Below are 22,595 nucleotides of genomic sequence, written 5' to 3' on the forward strand. Positions count from 1 at the left end.
GAGTTGCGAAAACAGCACTTTACGCTTAGTCGTAGGTAAAGTACAGTATGTCACACGTGCTCTACGGAATTTAGCCCAAAAAGAAGTAGTGTGACTATCTTGCAAATATATATTTCTGTTTAATATGTTAAATGATATATTCCAAGTAAGCTCTTCTTCCTGAAGAAAAAAATTATAGAAAACAACCTAAAAGATACCTAACCTAACCTCAGAGATCTCAAACATTAATAGACTTACCTTATTCTCCAATTCTCTCTAGTTTAGACATCAAAGTCAGTAATTAGAACCTTATTTAAAGAGTGGGCAACTGAACATAATAAACCCTTAGAACGAACAACGGCAACGCCGCAAAGTAATTAGTAGCCGTCCTTAAAAGGTTTGCGGCACGTAACACACGCAATTTGCGGTTTTTCGGTCGGCTACGACCCGCTCAGGTTTGTGCAGTAGAACCGCGCTTACCGCACTAGAGCCTAGTAGATAACCGAAACGGCAAAAGTTGCGGAACAACACTGGCAGCGTTGCCGCGTTAATTTTCGGCGGAGTCCTTAATAAAGCGAACGATAACTGATGGTTACGGTACAAGATAAATATTTGTTCGGAAGGATTGTGTTTTGTTTTATACGTACCGAGAGAGACATAAATAGGAGGCAGTCCGGAATTACATCGCCTTCGAGCCGGTGTATGGGTGTGTGAGTAACTCGATTTATTACGCGGATTAAGGAAGTTTATGTGTCGCAAACCTCTAAATGGGGCGCCAGACATACGACACACTTAATTAAGCAGATGATTTAAATGTTTTTATTAGAAAACAAACTCGTGTGTATCATATTCAGATAAATTATGAAAACCTTAGAACGAACATTTTCTCCCAATGAACAAAACCTGGCTTCCATTTATATAAACTTCAAGCTTTGGCTGAGAAATCTTTTAACAAATTCCTACGCTTTTTCGCGTTTCGCGTATTTGGCACAAGTCGTAAATTATCGCTGAAACGAAGCATCCTTGGCAGGAACCAATCAATGTAAAACGATTTCGATGCGCCTCGTCACTCCCGAACTCTTTCTTCTTCAACGCGAATGAAGTGTTTGCCTTGTCGTTTACCGCCCTGCTTTTGTCTTTATTAGATCCCCGACTGGGTATTATTTAGTTTCGAGCCAATTATGTAGTCTTAATAACAATTATGCCTGTTTTAGGAAAACGGAACGTGTCCGTAGGGCTAGGGACAAACCAATTATACATTCAAAATTAGGTACTTTGCGGAATTTCAACCAGAGTCTCAATTATTTTATTCAGGCCAAACAGTATTTTTTGAAATAATCTTTTTACATTTTTTAGTCTACAATAAAAGAAACATATGTTTAATTCCAGGGACTTAAATTATTATTATGTATTATTTCATAATTTGAAACACTTAAACTAACTAATCTAATTTATGACAAATAATTGGTCAAGTTAAATTTCAAATTAGTTTCTGGTAGTCCACAATCTAATTAATTTTCAAATGTGTTGAAATAACAGAACGACTACAGCCCTTCTGCTAGGATTAAATAACAACGTTAAATAAATGTATCTTGTATAAAGGAATTATATCCAGCGAGCTTTTATAGTAATTATTAACTTCATCACAACTGTGGATTAATGTTAAAACCACTTTACTTTTGAGTATTTTGGAGAGATTATTGAATTAGTTCTCTAAACTCATCTTTTAAAGTTAAATATTATTACAAAATGTTATGTGCCATACTGAAATTAGACTACTCCGCTCCTTGGTCACTTTGAAATTGTTTATGTTCATGGTTACTCAAATACAGCACAATTCAACACGATATTGAAACATCTGTTCGAGTCTGTTGGCAACTGACAGAAATAACTGTAAACCCAACTTAATACTTTAAAAGAAGGTCCTACAGAAATTTATTAAGGTACTCTACCTGACCTTATTCAATCTCTCAATGACTTGCTATTTATGAACTTCATTCATAAAAGTTTGTATTGCTATCTTCAAGTCAATTATTCTAAAAGTTCAGGGAGTTATTGAGGAATATCTTTCATTTATCAATCATAAACCTAAAAGGATTACTGCAAAATTTCAGTTTAAAAGTGTTTATTAATTACTTCTTTGTAGGGACAGGGCAAGAGAATGAGAGGAGTTTTTAGAGAGAGGGGTTTTTAGCCTTACTTTGATTAACTTAACTTTATACAGGGTGGACCAAAACTAATGGGACATAGAGCTACAGCACATTCCTAACATCAAAATAATACGATTTAGCTCCTATTATGTTAGTTAATATTAAGAAAGATACAGGGTGTAAAAGTTGTAATTTTGGGAGTAACAAGGTATTTTCATATAAATTACTGAAAATGTGTATAAGGGAGTTTTGACAGCCGGTAAATACGATGCTTTCAGTAGCTGATAGGCGGCGCTACCTTCAACCATTTCAGCTGCTTAAAAAAACTTACTTTATACCACTTTAAACTAAGTACTTTACTCATGGATTATAGCTTTGTAGCAATTTTAAGCACTTAAAGTCTTCTGTCATTAGACTCTGGCCAGTTTAGATTTTATTAGTAAATTGTATCTAGGTTGAGGAGCGCACAAAACCCTATAGAAAAGCGTAATTTTGAATGCTGGACTCAATTTAAAAGTATATCACTATTTTAGATGTTAGAGACTTTTTTACATTTGTATCCATTTTTTTAACTAAAACGCATACTGAATATAGTTTTTTTTAAAGATATTTGAGTAACAACTTTTGTTTAAAAATTATTTTTACAACTATACAGGTTTTTTTCTACAAGACCAGATAGTCTCTAAAAGTTCCTACTATTTATTAACTTTAATGAGCTTCTAAACCAATTGAAATCAATTTTTTTACAAGCATTAAAAATCAGTTCTCTTTTATTCTTTATTTTAGTGTGTTTGAGCATTCATTTAAATTCAACGAAATTCGTTGCTGGATTTGTGAAATTGGAGAAAAAACAATGGGCCCAACGAATTATCCTCTATATTAATTATGCGCCCGGTAATTAATCAGGCTAATGGTAATAATTTTCTAGGTGGTCGGGTTTCAATTTGAAACGCTAATTATTACTGGTCGAGAATCAATGAAACAAATTACTGCTCGCCATTTTGGCCTGTTAGTACTGAACAAATCCAGTCTGTATAAATATGGCAAAAATGCACATCATCTTTGTACGAAAATGTAGCACCAAAGAATAGTTTGTAATGCCAGTAAACTGTTTCAGAAGATGAACTTGAAGCAAATCATGTTAAACAATACTACTGACTCGACCCCTAAAGATATTATTCCTTATTAATTACTTGACCACAAGACCCGAATCGGACAATAACCGGTCTAATACTGGCTTTTAATTGAGATTAATATCCAGCTAGAGATTAGAAGCAAGTTATACAATTTAGCGATAGTTCTGTAAACTACTCCCAAACGGTGTTTGGTTTTGTAGTGAAACAGATAAATAATACAGAAAAAAAAACAGTTTGTTAACATTTTAATTGATTATAAACAAAAGTTCAGTGCAAATAAATCCTACTTTGGTAAAGCTGTATTAGCACTCTAAAGTCATTAATTTGAATCAATAATCTAAACTATGAATAGTTCTCGAATTCCATATTAAATATTCAGGATTATTGAGTGGCATTGAATCGCTTCATTATTACAACTAATATGTCTGTGTGTAATCACCAGGGAGTAGAAGGTATCAATTAACCCTTTGCCCGTAATTTAATATGGCAGGGCAGACTGTTTAAGCCACTCCGTAAATGTCTAGATATGTTAACATCAGGTAATAAAAGTCCAGTGAAAACGGTCTGGAATAGCATGAATTATTGATGATTAAGAAATTATTTTAGTTAAGTTGAAGTCAAGGTTTCAAAGAGAGACCAACACCAGAACCAAAACTTTTACCTCCAAATAAGTTTATTCCTAAAATCTTAGGGGAAGAAGGAGAAGTGAAGTAGTAAAACAAATCAGTTACCATTAAATTAAGTTTATTTCCAGTCACTTTCAACGATTACATCAGCAAATAACTTAAAGGGTTCCAGCTGGGGGAGAAAGGTTGAGGTGGTGGCTGAAAGCGAGAGGTCCTTCAGGAAGAGGGGCGGTGTGAACAGCACCTGGGTTGGCGGCAACGTATCTTAAAAAAAGCAAATGACTTCTCCTCTTTGTGGTTTTGCTTATTAGAACTTACCCGGATTTAATGGCTGGGGCAGCCACTACAGCTGGTGTAGCGTAGGCTAGAGGAGCAGAGTGAATCAGAGGTGCGGAGTAAGCCAATGGGGTAGAGTAAGCCAATGGGGCAGAGTAAGCCAAAGGAGAGGCAAGTCCATAGCTGTAGGTTTGAGGAATGACAACTGAGGCTGAGGCAACGGCGGCCAAAGCGAAAAGGGCAACAAATACAGACTAAAAATCAAAAAAATCACTCAACCAAAGAAGAAAAAACACGAAACACACTTACGTTCATGTTTACTGTTAAAGTTATACCTATTTCGATAACGAAAAACTGTATAATGACTGAAGAACCAACAAACAATCTTTATATACTGGTTTTCATTGCCATAACAATTTTCGGTAGGCTTGTGTGAGTGGCTGTTGGCCTTTCATGCACGTTCGTAAATTTGTCTTCTTTCGATTTGCAAAAAAAGCGGAATTACCACCAAAACTCGTCATGACAGTGGGACTTGACCTTAACTGATTATAAACCATGTATTTGGGCGTGGTGCGTTGGTTCAGTAAACAACAACCTTTTCTGTAACCCGACCATAGATTTTTATCGGATTTCTTGTTAATGGCCTCTTTAAAAATTATTAGTTAGTTTTTGTTCGATCAACATGAAGAGGTGGTTTTAATTTTTTTTTAAGGCTAAAAAATGATATACAGAGTGCAAGTTGTTTGCCAGTAAAAAGGACAGGATCAGAAAACTGCAAACATCAAAATAGAATCCTTTTAATAAAAAATTAGAGATTTAATTTAAGTTTAGATTTTGTGAAGCTGTGTTGTCATAAAGAATTACAAATAATAGAAATATTACAAACTTGTGTCAAGCTATTTTTAGGACCCTCATCCCCCTGATTAATCCTCCCATAAATGATCTAATTAGATCTAGACTAGCTCAATCAGTTTAGTCAGTTTTAGATGGAGATTTAGGAGCTTATATTTATAATATAAATCATACCGTAGAAAAGCAATTGAACAATTGTGTAGCAGCTGTAGAACGATACTTTGTTAGGTTTAATAATTTATCAAAAGTATCGATTTAGAAGTTGTCTGAATTAATTATATCAAGGTTCAAAGAAATATTTTCTTGGTTTGAAATTGGTGCCTAAAATTTTTTTTTTCTGATTATATCTTTGCTTGTTTCGAACGAAATTAATTACCAAAATTTTTCTTTTTCGAAACTTAAGACGATTACGCCTTATCATAAATCTTGCAAATTAACACGGCCTACTTCCATCGCACTTTCTCGGTTAGCAAGGAAAGTTCGTGTAGGGTGGAAAATTATTTAACTTTCCCGTAGCCGAAAAGCCTGTAGGCTCCGTCCCAAAACTTTACGGTTGACTTTTTGTTAATTGCTTGTGTATATACCTACATGTAATTCGACTACGAGCCTAAATAATCGAAACTAGATTACTCCTGGGGGTTTAGGGAGGGTTTGATGCTCCCATTACTCATATTTCTCCCGATATGCTTTTGGGAGAGTTGGAATGACGCTGTAATTCTTTTCTCCCGTCTGAATGAAGATATAGTATACGCGTATGGGTGTAAATATTTAGTATTCCTAGTGGGTTACGGACCTGAGTTATTGGCGTAAAAAGGCCCCGTTCGACAAACTTGGGGTGATATGTTTGCATACCTCGCTTTGAAAACTTCATTCTTGGAAATGTTGAGGAAAAACGTAAGAAAGTAACGGTTTTAGTCACTTATAGGGGTTGAGAAAATGAAGATTTAAGATGCTGTCAAGACTGAAAATTATTTTTTAACCATTCGTTTTGTCTTATGTTTGTGGTGAGATAAACCACCTGTAGCTCTAATTTTATTATCAGGATATTTAACAGAGATTAGAAATCATGTCACTTCCATGGTTTTTCTATTATGGATCAAGATAACACACCTGGTTTGTCCATTGGAACCAGTTTACCATACAAATTATATGATTAATAAAAACTTTAGCCAAATTTGAATTATAAATCAAACAGAATAAAAACAACCATAAAAATGCAGATTTACCACTTACTTGTATGACTGTTATAAAATTTCACATTAAGGCCACAAACTTTGATGGATCTATTCTTTTGAACAGTGTATTTTACAAGTATTTTATATGCTAACTCATAATATTTGCAAATATTTTTTGACCTAGAAATAAAAACATGTTACGGTTTTGTTTCTCTAGCTTTGGGTTCCAAAAGGTTTTATCCGTTTTTTTTTTTTGGAGAAAAGAGGAAAACAACGTTTAGTTAGGTCTTACTAGTTTTACCAGCTTCATGCAATAAATATTAATGTGAGTCAAACTTAATTAACGAAAGTTAGCAGAATTGCTGTTATTAATGTTTGATCTAATAATGTTTAACAAACGTAGCTAGTATTTTTACAACTGTGATGAACTGTCTGGCACATAACATTTTGCCTGTTGCACCGCATTTTCAGTTTTGTCTTTGTTAAACCTAACTACAAAGCATTTTGCAACTTTCCGTTCTGCATTTACACAATGCTATGATGATTTATGAAAGTGAAATGTCACACATGCACTGTAAAATGAGCAAAACCGCTTAATTAATGTGTTAACAAATCCAAAAAAAAAATAAATAAAATTTGTGTTAGATTTAATGATATGTGTCTAAGAATAAAAGCAGATGCCTATTTATTATTTTCCATGAGTTTATAAGTAAAAAATTAATTTTTCAACCACCAAATTTCGCAAAACGAAGAACTAAAATCCAAGGGGTGTGACACTGTCCATATTATATATAATAGGAATTATTATAGATTATTCAATATTATGCGATATTATTGGGATTATAGCAGTCTTATTGTTTTATTCCAAATAATACTGATATTATATGTATTATTGCTTGATTATCGTATTATTAGGGATCATTCTGTATTAGATACTTAGAAGATTAGTAAGATTATTGCATATTATTAATATTACTTGGTTGGTGACTGTAATATTATTCAAGTGTCACACCCCTCGCTGAAACCACTAGACTATTGTCAAAAACTCCAAGAAATATTTTATTCAAATCCTTTTTGAGAAGAAATTTAATAATTCTGTAATTATAAAGTTAATATTTATATGGAATCATCACAGACTTCCTTTCTTAAATAGTTTGAAGACTTTAGTATCATAATATTCTATTATATTTAGTGTGCATTTTATATGTTTTTGGTTTGGCAATTCTCGTGTTAAATTATCCACTTAACTTTCCTTCTAAATTCACAACGATTTATAAAACGCAAAACGTCATGCACAAAGCCTAATTTGTCTAAGAGCCAAGGCAAACTAAATCCATCCGGATATACGTTCAACGTCCCATCGTACGGAATTACACCGCGGGGCAGTACCATTCATCTTTATCAAAACCGAGATATCGTATTGTCCCGAGACTGTCTTGCTTTTTGAAATCCATTTTTCATATGTGCAACTTGCGTGACATCGAATTTATATTATTTTCTGTTCCGTTGCTGGCGGAATGGCATTCGCGAAACGAGATTACACCCGAACTGTAATGAAGCGGCAAGAAAAATGAGCTAAACTGTCTGTTTTAATTTATTTTTTGTTTTTTTTTTCCTGGTAAGGCTGCCACATAACCAACCAAAAATTCAGGGGGTAAGAATAGGCTTTTGTAATATCGTTCTGTGTGTGCAAAATTTTTTCCTTTGCAAGAAAAAGGGTACAAAGCGACAAGTTCATTAGGAAGTAAGGGTCCGCTCTTGCGTTGCAGCCCTTAAACGGCGTTTTGTTCAAACAGCAATCGGGATTTTTAAGGATCGTCTAACGACCTAAAAGTTTCAGCGATACCCAGTTTATTTTCTCCAATTAACATGGGGATCTTGTGCTCCCGGCAATTAGTGCGACAAAAAGGCAATTCCACTGTCTAAAAAGGTTTTCTTCCAAAAATCTTCTTTGATATAAAACATGCCTGGAGCAAACACTAACAATGTAACTTTAGACGATCCCTCAGGAAGATTTATGTGATGCTCTTACACAACTTGGACACGCTCGCATTACGTTCGGGACTGTACTGTACATGTCCTCGAATTTTCTAACATAAGGAATGAAATCTTTAGGGACTAAAGGGCGTCGACTAGCAAAGTAGCAAAAACAGGTAAATCAAAAGTGGGAAAGCTCGAACTGTTTCATTGCGGTCGCGTTAGATTTAAAGTTTTAATTTTGCACTTTTGGCCTCTTTTAATGGCTAAATAAACTTTCCGACTTCCGAAAGTATAAATATTCCGAACGTTAATTAACCGCCGTTGTTGTTGTTTTAGTGCCGAAGTTTGCCATTCTTGCCAAACTATAAACCGTATTTAAAGCTAGAGCATCCAGTAGGTGCACCAATCAAGCGTAAATTGATCTCCTGAAAGCAATAGTTGAAGTATAGGAAAAATTTTGTTATACCTTAAAAGTTTCTAAAATTTGATGGCACATGCAACTAATATGACTAACAAAAGTTAAGCACTTTTTACATTAATTTGCACCAGAATTATTGCCAAATTTAAAGTAGTTTAGCAAAAAGTTTCCCAGCTGTTTGATACGGGAATGAATTTGGGTGGAATTTTTACAAACACAGCAAAAATCGTCCTTAAAAAAATAAACAGTGCACTTAACATAAACTATTTATTTTAATGGTTTTATAATAAAATATTTTTTAAGTTTGTTTTTCTATTCAAAAGTTTGTGGTGCTTTGCAATGAAAGAAGTATGGAAAATAATGGAAACATATTATACTTAATTGTTATCACAAAGAAAAGCAGAAATACAAGAAGAGTGGGAAGGAAAAGATAGAACAAGTGGAGGATTCTGAAGAATATGAATATACAAAAAGTTTAATTAAATTTATTGATTTATGTTAACTAAGTAGTATGCACGTAGTACATTTTAGCATACAATTTACCCTATTCAAGGTGTTTTTTTCTCTAGGTTCTAGCATTTTTTTGTAGCAAAGCCTGGAATGTACTATACCTTTCTTGAGCTTGTTTTTCTTAAAAGTTTCTAATAATAAGCACTGAGAGACAGACACACGGTTTTTCTAATATACAGTTTTAAATCGTATAACTTCTACAAAGATAATTAATCCGATCTTCTCTACACAACTACATTTTAGAAAATTGACAACAGATATAAGATAATCAACAACAGAATACCAATTTAAAACTATGCAATTGATTTACGCAAATGTTGCACATGTGACCGTGCCTTAAACTATTCAAATTTGTTATAATATTTTACTAATAGAATCAATATTGTATGTAAATATATAAAGTTTGCTAAGATTCATATTTTACTTGTATTCTGAGCTTTATTTTAAGAAAATCAATCATGCAAGTTGAAAGTTCTTGTTTTAACTTTACCATGTGCATAGCTGCGAGTCTTTTTATAACATCCAAATTCTGGAGAGGTTTATGCTTGTAAATTTATGGAAAAATTTAAATTCAGAAAATTTAATTTTGTAGAGTTTTCCGTTTTGCCTCGACTGGTTATTTTACTAGCTTTAGGGATGGAATTTTGAGTAGTAGTAACTTGGCAGTCTGATTTACTAATCAGTGTTTCTTAGAATATCAATTGAAATATCTGATAACTCCGTATTACATTCTTTGAAGAAGTTTTTCTTTCACATCATAGGATATTAAATAAATAATTTTTTAAAACGCCCTATGTCCAAAAAGTTTTTTTAATATAGTTCCTCATAATTACAAACTTAAAGAAAACTAAACTAAAAACTGTAAACATTAATATACCGAATTTATCATAATCAATAAACCATTTAATCCAGCAAATCTTCTCCAGTGTAACAAAGTATATCAATAATGTGACCATACGTTAGAACTTAAATAAGAAAGTCATCTCAATAGTCGTCGTTTCCATTGTTGACGTTAGCAAAGTCAATATCGAATTCAGGCCGAATTAGCATTTGTTCCTTTCCCCGGTTTAATTAATTCACACTTAAAGGTAAGACAAAACCGTTTCGATTAGTTTTCGGGTTAATTGTACTAATGACTGCGGGGCTATCCGGCACTAGAATAGATTAACCGGCGTTGTTTCCGAAGGTTTCGTCTCGGTCTTTGCGTTTCAGCGGTTACAGGATGAATGCCAACCGGAATGGTGTTATTCCAGGATGGGGATGTTTTTGAATCCACAAAATTTTCGAGTCAATGACTCATTTAAACAATACTGGATAGTAGAGATAGAATGTGTATTTGCAACAATTAGTTGTGGTGATATTCCGCCTGCTTCCATTTTCAGGTGGGAGTTGATGACGTAAACTAAATTACTGTTTGTATTATGAAATTTTAGGATATGGCCAGGTGTAAAATTTTAGTGCCAATACACATTCGTCATTTAATGAAAAACCAACTACACGGGGATATGTCCGGCTTTATGAGCCTTTAAAAGACTTTACGACCAAATGCCTGCCAGATTTCTATAGAAATGAGGCTTTCTCGAAGTTCCAGCAAATTACGTTCCCCGGACTGGAAAGTCTGAAGACATACTTTCCTCGAGTCAGTTTTCGGAAAGACCTGTTGTGTTTGTGTCTTGTATATTAACCAATAAATGTTTGGTCGAGAAGAGTTTTAAAAGGAGAATGTCCCATTCAGTTTCGCTCTAATAAAAGCTGCCGTTAGTGCTTCTGCCGCCTTTCTAAACCCCGTCTTAATGCCGCTGGCACGTGGATAGCATAGCGGAGCAGATTCTTGAGCGACTAAGGCAACGCCAATCGAAATTCAAATGCCATCACTTTACCCAATTCCGAAAACTCAATAAAAACCTTCGTATTATGCTTTTAGCGTTATTGTGATTCTTGTCGGATATTTTTCTGTAATTGCATCGGAGCCGAGAATGATGGAATTAAATTGACCATTGCTAAAACCAGATCCAGAAGTGGGAAAATAGATTTTTGAGGTGATTTCCTAGAAAGTTTATAATAAAAAATTCAGTTTTAAAATAGTCATAGGATGTGACGTACATGGATGTGGTTTATACAGTGGGTCACATTGTATAGTTTGTTCACAATTGCTGACAAAGTTTACATTTTCAACGAAACACTAATTTGTGTAATAAGTTAAAATGCGTCGATTTGTAGCAACTGTCCTTGTTAGTAATTAATAATTATTTCCTTCGTATAAGCTTCTTTTTAAGTAAATGCTGACTTTACCAAATAATAAAGCACTCTACGTTGGAAAAGCTGAAAAACGTCAGCAACAGACGTGGACTAAAACTCAAACTAAAACACGTAGGCAAGCAAATAGTTCAGGAAAAGAGGAAACTTGAAAATATACTTTGGAAAATGATCCGCAAGTCGGACGAACTTTGCTAATAGTTATTTTACATAATTTATCTGCAAAATTGACAAGTTTTGTTCAGGGAAAACTATCCGTAGAAATAACAAAATGTGTTTATTTTATTGCGCTAATAAATTTATTATTTTAACTCTGAAATAACAACGTGTGGCAATAATGTCACTCAGGTATTTACACTGGAACTCGCGTATCCTGTAATTTGGGTTATTATTGATTTTGCATTTCTAATCATGCCTGAAATGATCTTAAACTGCTGGTAATAAGATTTGGTTGCTTTGTAGCAACGCTACTTTGAATGGCTTTATCCAAAGTTTCTCTTTTTTTGCTTTAAACACTCTTTACTGGAAAATTATTAGACAATTTGGTAAACATTACACTAACAGCTAGAAATTCGTTTTTTTGTCGATTTTTTGAGGTAGGTTTTGCTTGCTTTGTCAGCAGAAGATTGCTAAGTTGAAACCGTCCAGAATTCAATTACAACTTTCGATACAATCTTAATTTTCCGTTTCCATTTTCCAATAAATGGCGGACTCCCTCGGGCGTCCATGCTTCGCCTATATTTAGACAATCCGGTCGGGTAATTTTGATTTTCTTCTGGCGGATCGTGAATTATTTCTAAGTTCACTTAATTCTCACTTAAACTTTATTTTTGTTAATTTGTTTGTTAATTGTGATGACGTGATAATGTTGGAAATTGTGTGAGAACGCAGTTTTTTGTTTTATTAACAACGTTCCAATTAAACGAGCATCAGATCTTGAACCATCAGATTCTAGACGTAGATAGCGCCAGCTGGCGGTGAAATAGCGCCGACAAAGCTAGATAAACGATCGCTGATTGGCCGCAGAAAGTGACTTACATTCAACGGGTTCGAATGAAATAAACGACCAGAAAAAAAAACACTGAATATGGCGGCAGTTGGCAGTTAACATCACTATTTCTTCTTCGTTATCCGTGCCATCTTTGTCGACCGTCACGCTCGACATGTGTTTGATTGGTCGCAAACCGGAAGTAACGTAGAAATGCACCGGTGCACACGCGGTCTTTTGTTACTATGTTGCCACATTAAGTTGATTTTTTGAGTGTCCTAATTCAGTTTGTTTCTGTAGATTTTGATTTGCTCGTTTGGTGAGTTTATTAATCATTTTGAGAAGTATAGATCTAATAGTAGAGTGTCAATTAAAATGATTCCAATTAAGTCAGATGGTACAACAAATTGTAATATTCAAGTGTGGTAAAAGAAAAACCGTGTAACGGACAGAGAAACATTGAGAATAGCATGTGCGAAAAAAAGACATAAAACCTAAAAAACTTCAAGTATCAAGACAATCACTTAATTACAAGTATTGCAACCCACCCTTCTACTGAAAAGTTTTGGCAAAATAGCAAAAACTGCACTAGTTACACGCCTAGAGCCACTCTTATTACTTTTATTTCTGTTTAAATAGAGCACATATTGCTGTTTTGCTAAAATGTTACAATACAGGCCAGACAGGTCTTCAAAAAACTTAAAAGTTTGGTCAGTCTCTGTTTTGTTTGATTTTAAGGTTTAAGATTAGAACTTATTTACTTATTTACTTTTGACAGGTAAAAATTAAGACATTCGAATGCTAAACAACTAAACGCCATTCATTTTATTCAAAAATAACAGTAAACACACATTTATTGAAATATAATAGGAATGGTCCAATAGGCCAATAACAAAATTATGTAACTAATCTAGTGGATGAATTCAGATAAGCTTCTGGCAACATTGCCCTTAATTTTCTGCCTACTAGACTTTTTATCACATAATAAAAATAATTAAAAAAAAATCATAATACTAATAGTAAATACCCTCTCCTAAAATTCTGTAGGCAAGCTTGATCATTGTGGATGTCATTCAGTATTCACTTTCCTTCCATGACTTACTGTCATGGAAAACTTTGATTTAAGTACACTATCTGTTGAGATATCAAAAGATTTCGCATTGTTTCTCATAACTTGTTGGTAAAATCAGATGAATGGTGTTCTTATAATTGCAAATCCATGTATCCAAGACTGTAAAGGAGAAACATTACTGCTTTCTAATTAGCAGATTTTTAAAAACTTAGCAATGGTAATTCTGCTATTTTGTAGGTGGTTTATTAAACCTGTATTGCAAGGAGAGTAAAACGTTTCTGGAAAACAAAGGGGGGCTAAAAATTAAAGGGCATTAATGGAAAGGGCCGGTTTTGAATGGCAGCAACGATGGCGGACCGCTTTATCAACGTTTGAATAGCCTCATTAATATAGAAGGTCTCAGAACTATCATCCAGGCCACGTTCGAAATTTTCCTCGCACGTAACTCTTACGGTCTCGGCAATACGTTTCCCTGGAGTGCGCCCTCGACTCATTACGCGATATAACCTTTCAAATATGCAGCAGGCCTCCGGTGGATGAGAGGGGCCCCCGCCAAGCCGAAACGTTGTTGCAAATTGAAGTTTCTTGTAGCTTTGAGCGCACCGGCCCGGGTCCTAATTTCGAGGAGGGCTAATTTACTCAAATTCCACGGTTAACGGGGTCGTCGTCAAAGTCGCAGTTAATGCACGTCGGGTTTATAACTGGAAAGTTGTCGTTTCCTCCGTCTCCCTTGTTTGCGTAAATATTTTATCGTTCTCGCGATTTCAGGACCTTTTGCTTACTATTCCTCCGCCTCTCTCGTTTCGATTCAACCCGTCCGCTTTTGAATTAATCACCCTCTTAGCGGATACTTTGTCCGTAAGGATACAAAAGCTAAATTATTTTGACGAGATTAAAGAAGTCTTGCTGAATCGTTACAAACTTTGTCACTCTATTCATTTCGAGAAAATCAGTCAAAACTCATTAAAATGTTGCGATTCGTTTTAAATGTCAAAACACTTTAAATACAACCGAATAATTTTGCATAATTTGCTACAATATGCATAGTTTTACCATTAGCATAAAGTTCCAATTCAAGATTTATAACAAAGATAAACATTTTTGTTATTTCTTGTTTCCAATGAAAACTCTACTTTTTGAATATCTCAAGTTTTAAATTTCTTGGATCAAATATTTATAGAAATTTTATATTTTGGAATCAAGGTAAAGTTTGATGCCTGCTATTATTTCACTTTCGGTTTAACCGGAAGTAGATGCCAACTTGCTTAGTTTTTATAGGGCCTATACATTTCTGCATTATCGGAATTTACGTCGATTTCTAGACATATTTCTTGTTTAATATCATATGTATACCTATCTCTATCTCTTTCTGAGATATTTTTTACCATTTTACGTGAAATTTGATATTTTTAGTCCTCAAAACTATTTACCAGAAAATGTTTTTTCTGTATTTTTGTATTTGGTCGTATTAAGCAAACTTTGTTTGTTTGTTATTTAGTATCCATATACTCCCAAGAGGGTTCCAATGCACAGCAAGAGCATATTTATACCAAAGGACCTTAAATTACGTAAAACAAGTACAAAAAAGGCACTTTAAAAATTTTAATTTTTCAAAAAAATTGGTCCCTTAATCCCAGAATACCATATTTCTATATTTGATTCTAATACATTTTTAATAAACTGTTCGGAAGGCTGTATACTTAAATATTTAAATTTATTTCTCATGAAGACCACATATTTCTGTATAATTGATTTTAATACTCTCTAAAGTGGTCAGAAGCTGCTCTAAGTGCTCTAGTATTATTTGAATAAAAAAAAATATTGTGAAAAGTTTCAGTTTTTAAATTATCCATTTAACTCCGATACTTCAACCTTTAAAAACAACTTCAACGTTTTAAAGTTTTTATCTTGCTGTCCTTTGAGGATAAAAAATAAAATTACAAATTTTTCAATTAGTATAAACTAGTGGTTTGTACGATAAAGTGTAAAAAATATGTTCTTTTATCGTTTGCACTTTTAATTATCCACATTAATATTCAACTTAACTAATTGAAATAATCGCTAGTATAACGGCATCAAAACACGCAACTAGATTTTGCATTTGCATATTGCCTGCTGCGATCCGGCCATTCTGGCGGCAAACAAGTTTAGCGCAAACATAAACTTTAACCAGCCAGTTAGTAATTCAGTGCAGCAGTACTCTTAATGGAATTATACGGAAAAGTGTAAAGTTCGATCTTGCAATTGCAGCAGGAAGTCGATCGAGTGTTGTTTTTTATTATTCGACCGCACCGAAACTACCCGGATTCTTAAATTTACGGCCAAAGTTTTCGGTCCGGTCGAATTTCCTGGAGAATAATTAGCCAGGAAGTCGGGCACGTTGTGCCATTTTGGCGAGGGTATATTGTTCCTCGACTGGAAATTTGCCCTTTAATTCGATCTCAAACGGGGTTTTGGGTCCGGAAAACCATAGTTTACTATTCAATCTGCTTTTTTTAAGGCTAAAGCACTTTCTCTACCGCTTAAATTGGACGAATTTACCATTCAAACCCTTAACAATGCGGCAACGAGCTGGATCCGATGTCGCATTCACGTCGGCTTCCTTTCTGGCCGATCCCAGGCCGGATTGTTCGCAAATTACAGACTACAATATCCAGAAGTCTGGATGCAACGAAGTGTATTTTAATAATTACACCGCGACTTTTAGAGGAACTGAAATAACCCGTTATGCAATTTATTCATGCTTCGTGATGTTGCATTTCTGGCTGTCACTGGTGTGTCAACTGCCCCGGAACAAACGATTTAAAATTTAAATTGTTATTATCGTAAATTGCGATCTAATACAGATTACACTGTGGCAATCTAAAAAAAAAACCGTATTCGTAGTAATTGTCAGGCATCAATTTTCGTTTTAGAACTTCCGACCATTATGGATCAAACATTTAACGCTTTACTTTCTGGCACAGGCGAACGATCAGCATTAAATATTTATATAGAACCTTGTTAAAAAGTTAGTTCACGCTGGCATACGGTTTGACAAATTTCGTTGTTTCGATACCGAACGGTCAATAATTCGATTCGGGGAGCGTTCGAGGAAGGAAACACCCGAATGAAACTTTCAAAAGTGACGCCCGAGGTTTTTGTTCAGTCTTGAAATGATTGTGCACACGTTTTGCTCCAAAATTACAAAACTAAATAAATCGTCATTAAAGTTCTATGCAGGGTATCAGTCAAAAATGTTTTCGTTTTTCTTTTCCCCTCACGTTCTTATACATGGGTGTCTAAATGTGTTAATGTTTCCTTTAAGAAATTGAATACGTTTTTCACAAAAAAAATCGTCAAAATTAGAATCAACATTAAATGAGTAAATGTACTTTTGAAACTTGAAAGTAAAAGAAACCCCCACAATAGAATTATAAAAAACTATAATATAAAATTGATATATCCACAATTTGCAGATTTTAATTACCAAAAACGTGAAACGGACTTTATCTTAGGGGTGCAATTCTTTAAATTGCTATTTTCGGTAGAGTTTCTTGAAATATGTGCTTACTTAATAAATGTTTGAAAAACCATGAAATTCAAAAAAAGTTAGTTGAAATTAGTTTAAAGCAACTTGATAACAATTTGCAGAATTTGACTGCTAAAACGGGTTATATTTGAGGGTAGGTATTTTCTTGGTCTGATTACTTCCGGTAAAATTTTTTGCTACAAGTGGGGAAATGCTTGAGTAACCATAAAATGTAAGAAAAGCAAGTGGAATATACTTTATAACTTGACTGCCAAAACAGTAAAACAAACCATTTCCAGATATAAAAAAAATTGTGGCCTTACTCCCATCTTCTCTAACCTAACCTAAAATTTTCAAGAGAACAGTAGAAGATTGTGACAAATTGACTGGGTTTGCTAACTGGCTAAAATTTTCAAAAATAGAATAGAAGAATGTGTAGAAACACTAGAGCTAACCAATTATTGTCAAAAAAAATTTCAAGAAAAGAGTAGAATAATCTGTTGACATGATTGTTCAAATTACCTTGAAGCAACTTAAACACAATTTGCAGAGTTTGACTGCACACACTGTGAAACAGACCATTGAAAGTGCAACTTTCGATAAAATTACTTAAAATATGTGTGTAAATGCTTGAGTAACCATGAAATGTCAAAAAAATAGTTCAAATTACTTTAAAGCAACTTTACCATAATTTGCGAAGTTATTATACTTTAATCCTTGACATGATTACTTCCTGTAAAATTACTTGAAATATATGAAGAAATTCTTGAGAAGCCATGAAATTCAAGAAAAATGTTAAAAGGTAGATTTCAACTCGTGAAATTGCTACTTGAAATATACAGTGTGTTCCGCTTTTCATGAGTACCCCTTGATATTTCAGTTAATAATAATGCGATTTTCTTTAAATTATGGTGGTGATTGTAAGTCAGAAAGTATTTGGCATAGTAAGCATTTTTATTTACCATTTGCGGTGTTGGTGGAGTAAAAAGAAGTTAATTTTAGTTAACTCTTTCTACATACCAGATTTAGAATCAGCATCCCCATAGTCAATGTTTTGTAAAATCTCAACAGCTGATTTTAGCATAAACAAAATTCAGTGTACTTTACAAATTTATTTTTATTTGTGATACTTTGGGGGTGCTAATTCTAAATCTGGCAGAAAAAGTAAACTAAAATGGGCCTAGTATCTTTTTTCCGAATTTGTTTTCTCTTCTACCCTCCATGGCCGCACGACAATGATAAATAAAAATGTTTACTATACCAAATACTTAATTTTTGTGACATGTATTCACCATTATTATAATTTAAAGAAAATCGTATTATTATTTACTGAGATATCAGGGTGTACTCATGAAAAGCAAGACACACTTCATATACAGGTCTTAAAAAAAGTTTTCTCCAAGTTTTAAGGTTCTGAAAAAAATTAATTTTGAATTGCATAACTAGCAGATATATTCAAATACACAAAACTCTATTATAAACTCTTACAAACAACAACTCTATGGTTCTCTTCTCACGATTTTTTCCTGGCACAACTTGCGTATCTATTCAACTAATTTCCTACAGAAAACAACGTTTCCTCAATAAAAACGAAAACACAAACAGTTGGACATGAGAAACAATTAAACGGCAAAGTGCCTATCGAAATAAACGCAAAACAAAAGGGATAGTAACAAAAAAGGGTACTCGCAAGGCCTGCGGGTTTAAAGATACAATTCATTCTCGAACAGGATCCAGAAACAAAAGACTTTTTTCTCTATTAATATATAATATAACGTTATACTGTTGTTTCGTTTTGTTAATGCCCCGTCCTGGGCCTAATTAGCCCTTGAACTTTACCATTTCATAACGTATGTGAGCTCGTCGTTAATGCGACCTTTTGTTAATTTGATACAATTGTTTTAACGGTTTTTGAAACTCCAGTAAAACATTAAAATATTGTGTTCTAAAAGAGTTAATTTAGATAAAAAATATAAAAAAAATCGGTCGTTATTTTTAGGATTGTCATTTTCCTCCAGAGGGGGATTTAATTTTGACACCAGTCGAGCGATTATTAAGTAAATAACTGCGGCACAATGAAAAAGATAATTAGAAATAACAAAGATGAAGTTAGGCTCAATTAAAACGGGGAAGAGATAAATTCATTTATTTTTATCTCGGGGGTAAACGTTAAACGATTTTTCCCCCAATGGAAATAGCGGCGCCTTGTTTTTTCGGTCGTTACTTGAAAAACATTATTTTCCAATCTCAAAAAAATTGAATATTAATGAGTGTTTTTTGCATCCCGGATTTTAACAATATAAGGTTAGTACAAAATAAACGCAAATGGCATACATTTCAGCTCTGTAACATTAAAAGTGTTGATTCCAACATCGATGGCTTTGTATTCCTTAATTTCGTTGGCATTTTGCCCAGTATCTGCAAGCGTAAGACTAAAAAGTTTGTGGATAATAACATCCCAATACAAAACCGGTTAGATAAGACTGATAAGAGGAAATTGCTCCATTGTGGTTGTAGTTTTGTTTTAAAATTTAGCAGAACTGTTTCTAAACTAAAATAATACGATAAAGTACAAATCATAAAAAATGTGCATGGCGTCATCATCTGCGTTTCTTGATGATTATTATCAAGAGATACTATTTATGATTATTATAAATAACTTTCAGACAAATATGGTGGTCAAGTGTACTAAATCATTAGGTCCATTAAAGTTTGAATTCAATTAAAAATAAGGGGAAAAAATCGAACTTTATTAATGCACAATTATTAATCGAGAAGAACTTAACGGTATTGGCCATCTCTATGACCGACAATCGGATCAATACGTAATAGTTCACAGTCGAATAATGGCACGTAAATATTTCAGGTAGATAAAGCGTATGTCCCCGTTTCATCCACCTGGCAACGGCGCAAGACCTGGGGGCCCTTAAAACAATACGCGGCCCTTCGCGCCCTCAGTCCGATCCGCTCTTCGTCGCGTTTCACTTCCGGTTCAAGGAGTTGTCGAATGCGTTTTGCCGGCTTCCGGACTCGTCGAATGTTCACGTTTTTCAAATACTTTTCGTTGATTTGGTGCGGATAGTTGAATTTTTTTGATTACCTGCCATAATCAAGATGGATAACGTTGATTTGAATAGTGAAGAGGAAGTAAGTTATGTTTAAGTTATTTCAATTATAAAAACTCTAGCTCTGAGGATGATATACATTTAAAACATATTTGAAGACCAAAAACAAAAATGATAACACACAGTTTTGGTATAATCTTAAAATTCTGGTCAGAAACTACAGAAATTGAAGAAGCTTCTTCAAATAATCTTGCTCAATTCTATGTCATATCACTGAAAACAACAGACTTTATATAACATGTGTAATTTGATTTTGATAATCTCATAGAAGCTTTTCAACAAATTGGATATTTATTGCCACTTAACTGCATGATCCTCGTTTAATTCCAATTACAGGAAAAGTGTCTTACTGATACTTGTTAAACACATAACTGTGTGGGGATAAAGTGTAAAATCAAAATAATATTCTTATTGATTAACATGTCAAGTTAAAATCGAAAATATTAAGTGACGAGTAAGTTGACTTTTACTACTTGATAGAAAAAACAAATTAAAAGGCATGTAGTCCGTTTTATCATCGTTTCTATGGCTGTTATCAACGCAAACAAACCAGGAAACAGCTGTTTACCATAGCTAATCTGCCTTACAATGTATATGAAACGTTACGGATTACTTTGGATCAGAAATGACAGTTAATTTACTTTTTGTAATTCATTTTAGGGTCTCATGTTTACCAAACTTGAGGGTTGAATCAAAATTTTAAAGTAACACGTAAACGAAACAATTTGGTATGATTAACGCTAAGTGCAGCATTAGTAAATAGTAAATGTGATTGGTCAATCAAAAGCAGCAACCTGAAAGCTACTGTGGGCTTAATTTTAATTGAGTTAGTTCTACTTACTTATATTGACAAATAACCTAAAACTTAATTTATCATTGTTCTAGTAAAATTGTCAACAAGAAACAATTTTTGTGATTTTTCCAGCGCAGCTAAATATTCTACAATGGAGAAAAAACAAAAATCTCATAATTAATCTAAATTGATTGCATGCTCAAAGCAATTTTGATTAACTTTTTCATGTTTCTTGTGTCTATTTCCGCCTAACATTAATCGTAAAAAAAGTGAAAATTTCTGGGGAAAATCGCACCTTGAGTCCTGCTAATAGAGTGCTTTCCCATTTTCACACTGCACCCTCCCGTTTAGTAGCAGCTGAATGATCGATATACACGGTTTTTACACGGCATCATCGGGGGGTTTTTGACCCTAGTTATTTGACTTTTATGGGGCATCCGACAGCAGCATGGCACCCGCTTAATGTAATGAAATTTACATTGTAGACGCAATTTAATTTATAATAGGTAGGTAAGAAAAAAACGCACCACCAAATTGCCGCACTATAACCATAACCTTAATGCAGGTTTACCACTAAGGCTGAAAAGGGAAGGGAATAAATTTGGGGAGGAACAAACGGTTAGTCCGAAACAGGTGCTTAAAGTTTCTGGCACCTGTTCCTTTCGATGGAACTAATGTCGGATCGTAAAAACTGACATTAGCATCAGCTGGTCTCTTTGTCTATTTAAGCCACATAATAAGGATCTAGGAAGCGACAGCTTGCAAGTGCAATAACAGCTTTAGTTTGTTCCATAAGATGTTACCAAATAAATAGTACTTTTGTATGTATATTTTACATTTTTTGAAATATTTTGTTGTGTACTAATTTTAAAGTTGATATAGATTGATTAGAGAGTATATTTTTTTTAGATTGATCTTAAATTTATATGAACTGAAACTCTAATTTGTTTACATTATTGTTTATAAGAAATCCCTTAGTTGATTACTAGAATTCCAATTTCTAGGAAGCAAAAACACGTCATTTGACAAATTTGTTCAGCTTTTGTTTGCTTTTTTATTCTTTTTGTGCTTAATTTAGACTTTTGTGCTTATTTGCTGCTATTTTATTATGGTTTTATTTTGTATAGGTCAATTTACAATTGTAATAGCTTAATTGTAAATGTCTTAAAAGCAGTCCAGAACCTTTAATGCTTTTCAAACTGTTCAAACACTTTCCAAATACTCCTAAAGTAGTCTAAAAAGGTTTTAAAACACTACAGAAACTCTAAAATGCTTCCCAAGTAGTAGAAAGCCTTCCAAAATCTGTTAGAACACTCTAAAGGCTTCCAAATGATCCTGAACTAGCCTAGAAGTTATCAAAATATTTTAAGGCAGTCTAATAGCTGTTTTTAACGCAGTTTAAAAGCTTCCATACACTTGTAGAACCGTCCATAAGTTTTCAAATGCTTTAAAAGCAGTCCAAAACCTTCAATGCTTCTAAAGTAGTCTAAAAAGATTTCAAAATACTACAGTAACTCCAGTCAGAAGCCTTTTAAAACAATCTAGAAGCTTCCAAAAGCTTTTAGAAGAATCTAGAAGATTCCAAATGCTCTTGAACTAGTCTAGAACCTCACTCAAAACTCAAAAAACTCTAGAACCGTCTAAGAGTTTCCAAATGCTTCAAAAGCATTCCAGAACTTTCAATATGCTCTTTAAACTGTCTAAAAACCTTCTAAATGCCAAAATCTTCCGTATGTTTCTAGCAGTTT

The 22,595-nt window shown here is 33.7% G+C and overlaps 2 protein-coding genes across 6 annotated transcripts in view; one reads left to right on the forward strand and one right to left on the reverse strand.

Moving 5' to 3' along the window:
* cpo (RNA-binding protein) overlaps positions 1 to 22,595 on the forward strand; it is a 90,774-nt gene that overhangs the window by 51,161 nt on the left and 17,018 nt on the right. The gene's annotated exons all lie outside the window — the stretch shown is intronic.
* Positions 3,993 to 4,618, reverse strand: LOC145730236 (uncharacterized). The gene is made up of 3 exons (XM_081981338.1): positions 4,477 to 4,618; positions 4,210 to 4,421; positions 3,993 to 4,155 (listed from the first exon to the last, which is right to left on the reverse strand). Exons 1-3 carry the CDS (start codon positions 4,480 to 4,482, stop codon positions 4,050 to 4,052), a joined length of 324 nt encoding a protein of 107 aa, XP_081837464.1. The 5' UTR covers positions 4,483 to 4,618; the 3' UTR covers positions 3,993 to 4,049.

Source organism: Ips typographus, linkage group LG6, assembly GCF_016097725.1.
Source record: "Ips typographus isolate SLU linkage group LG6, UJ_Ityp_2.0, whole genome shotgun sequence".
Taxonomy (NCBI): Eukaryota; Metazoa; Arthropoda; class Insecta; order Coleoptera; family Curculionidae; genus Ips; species Ips typographus.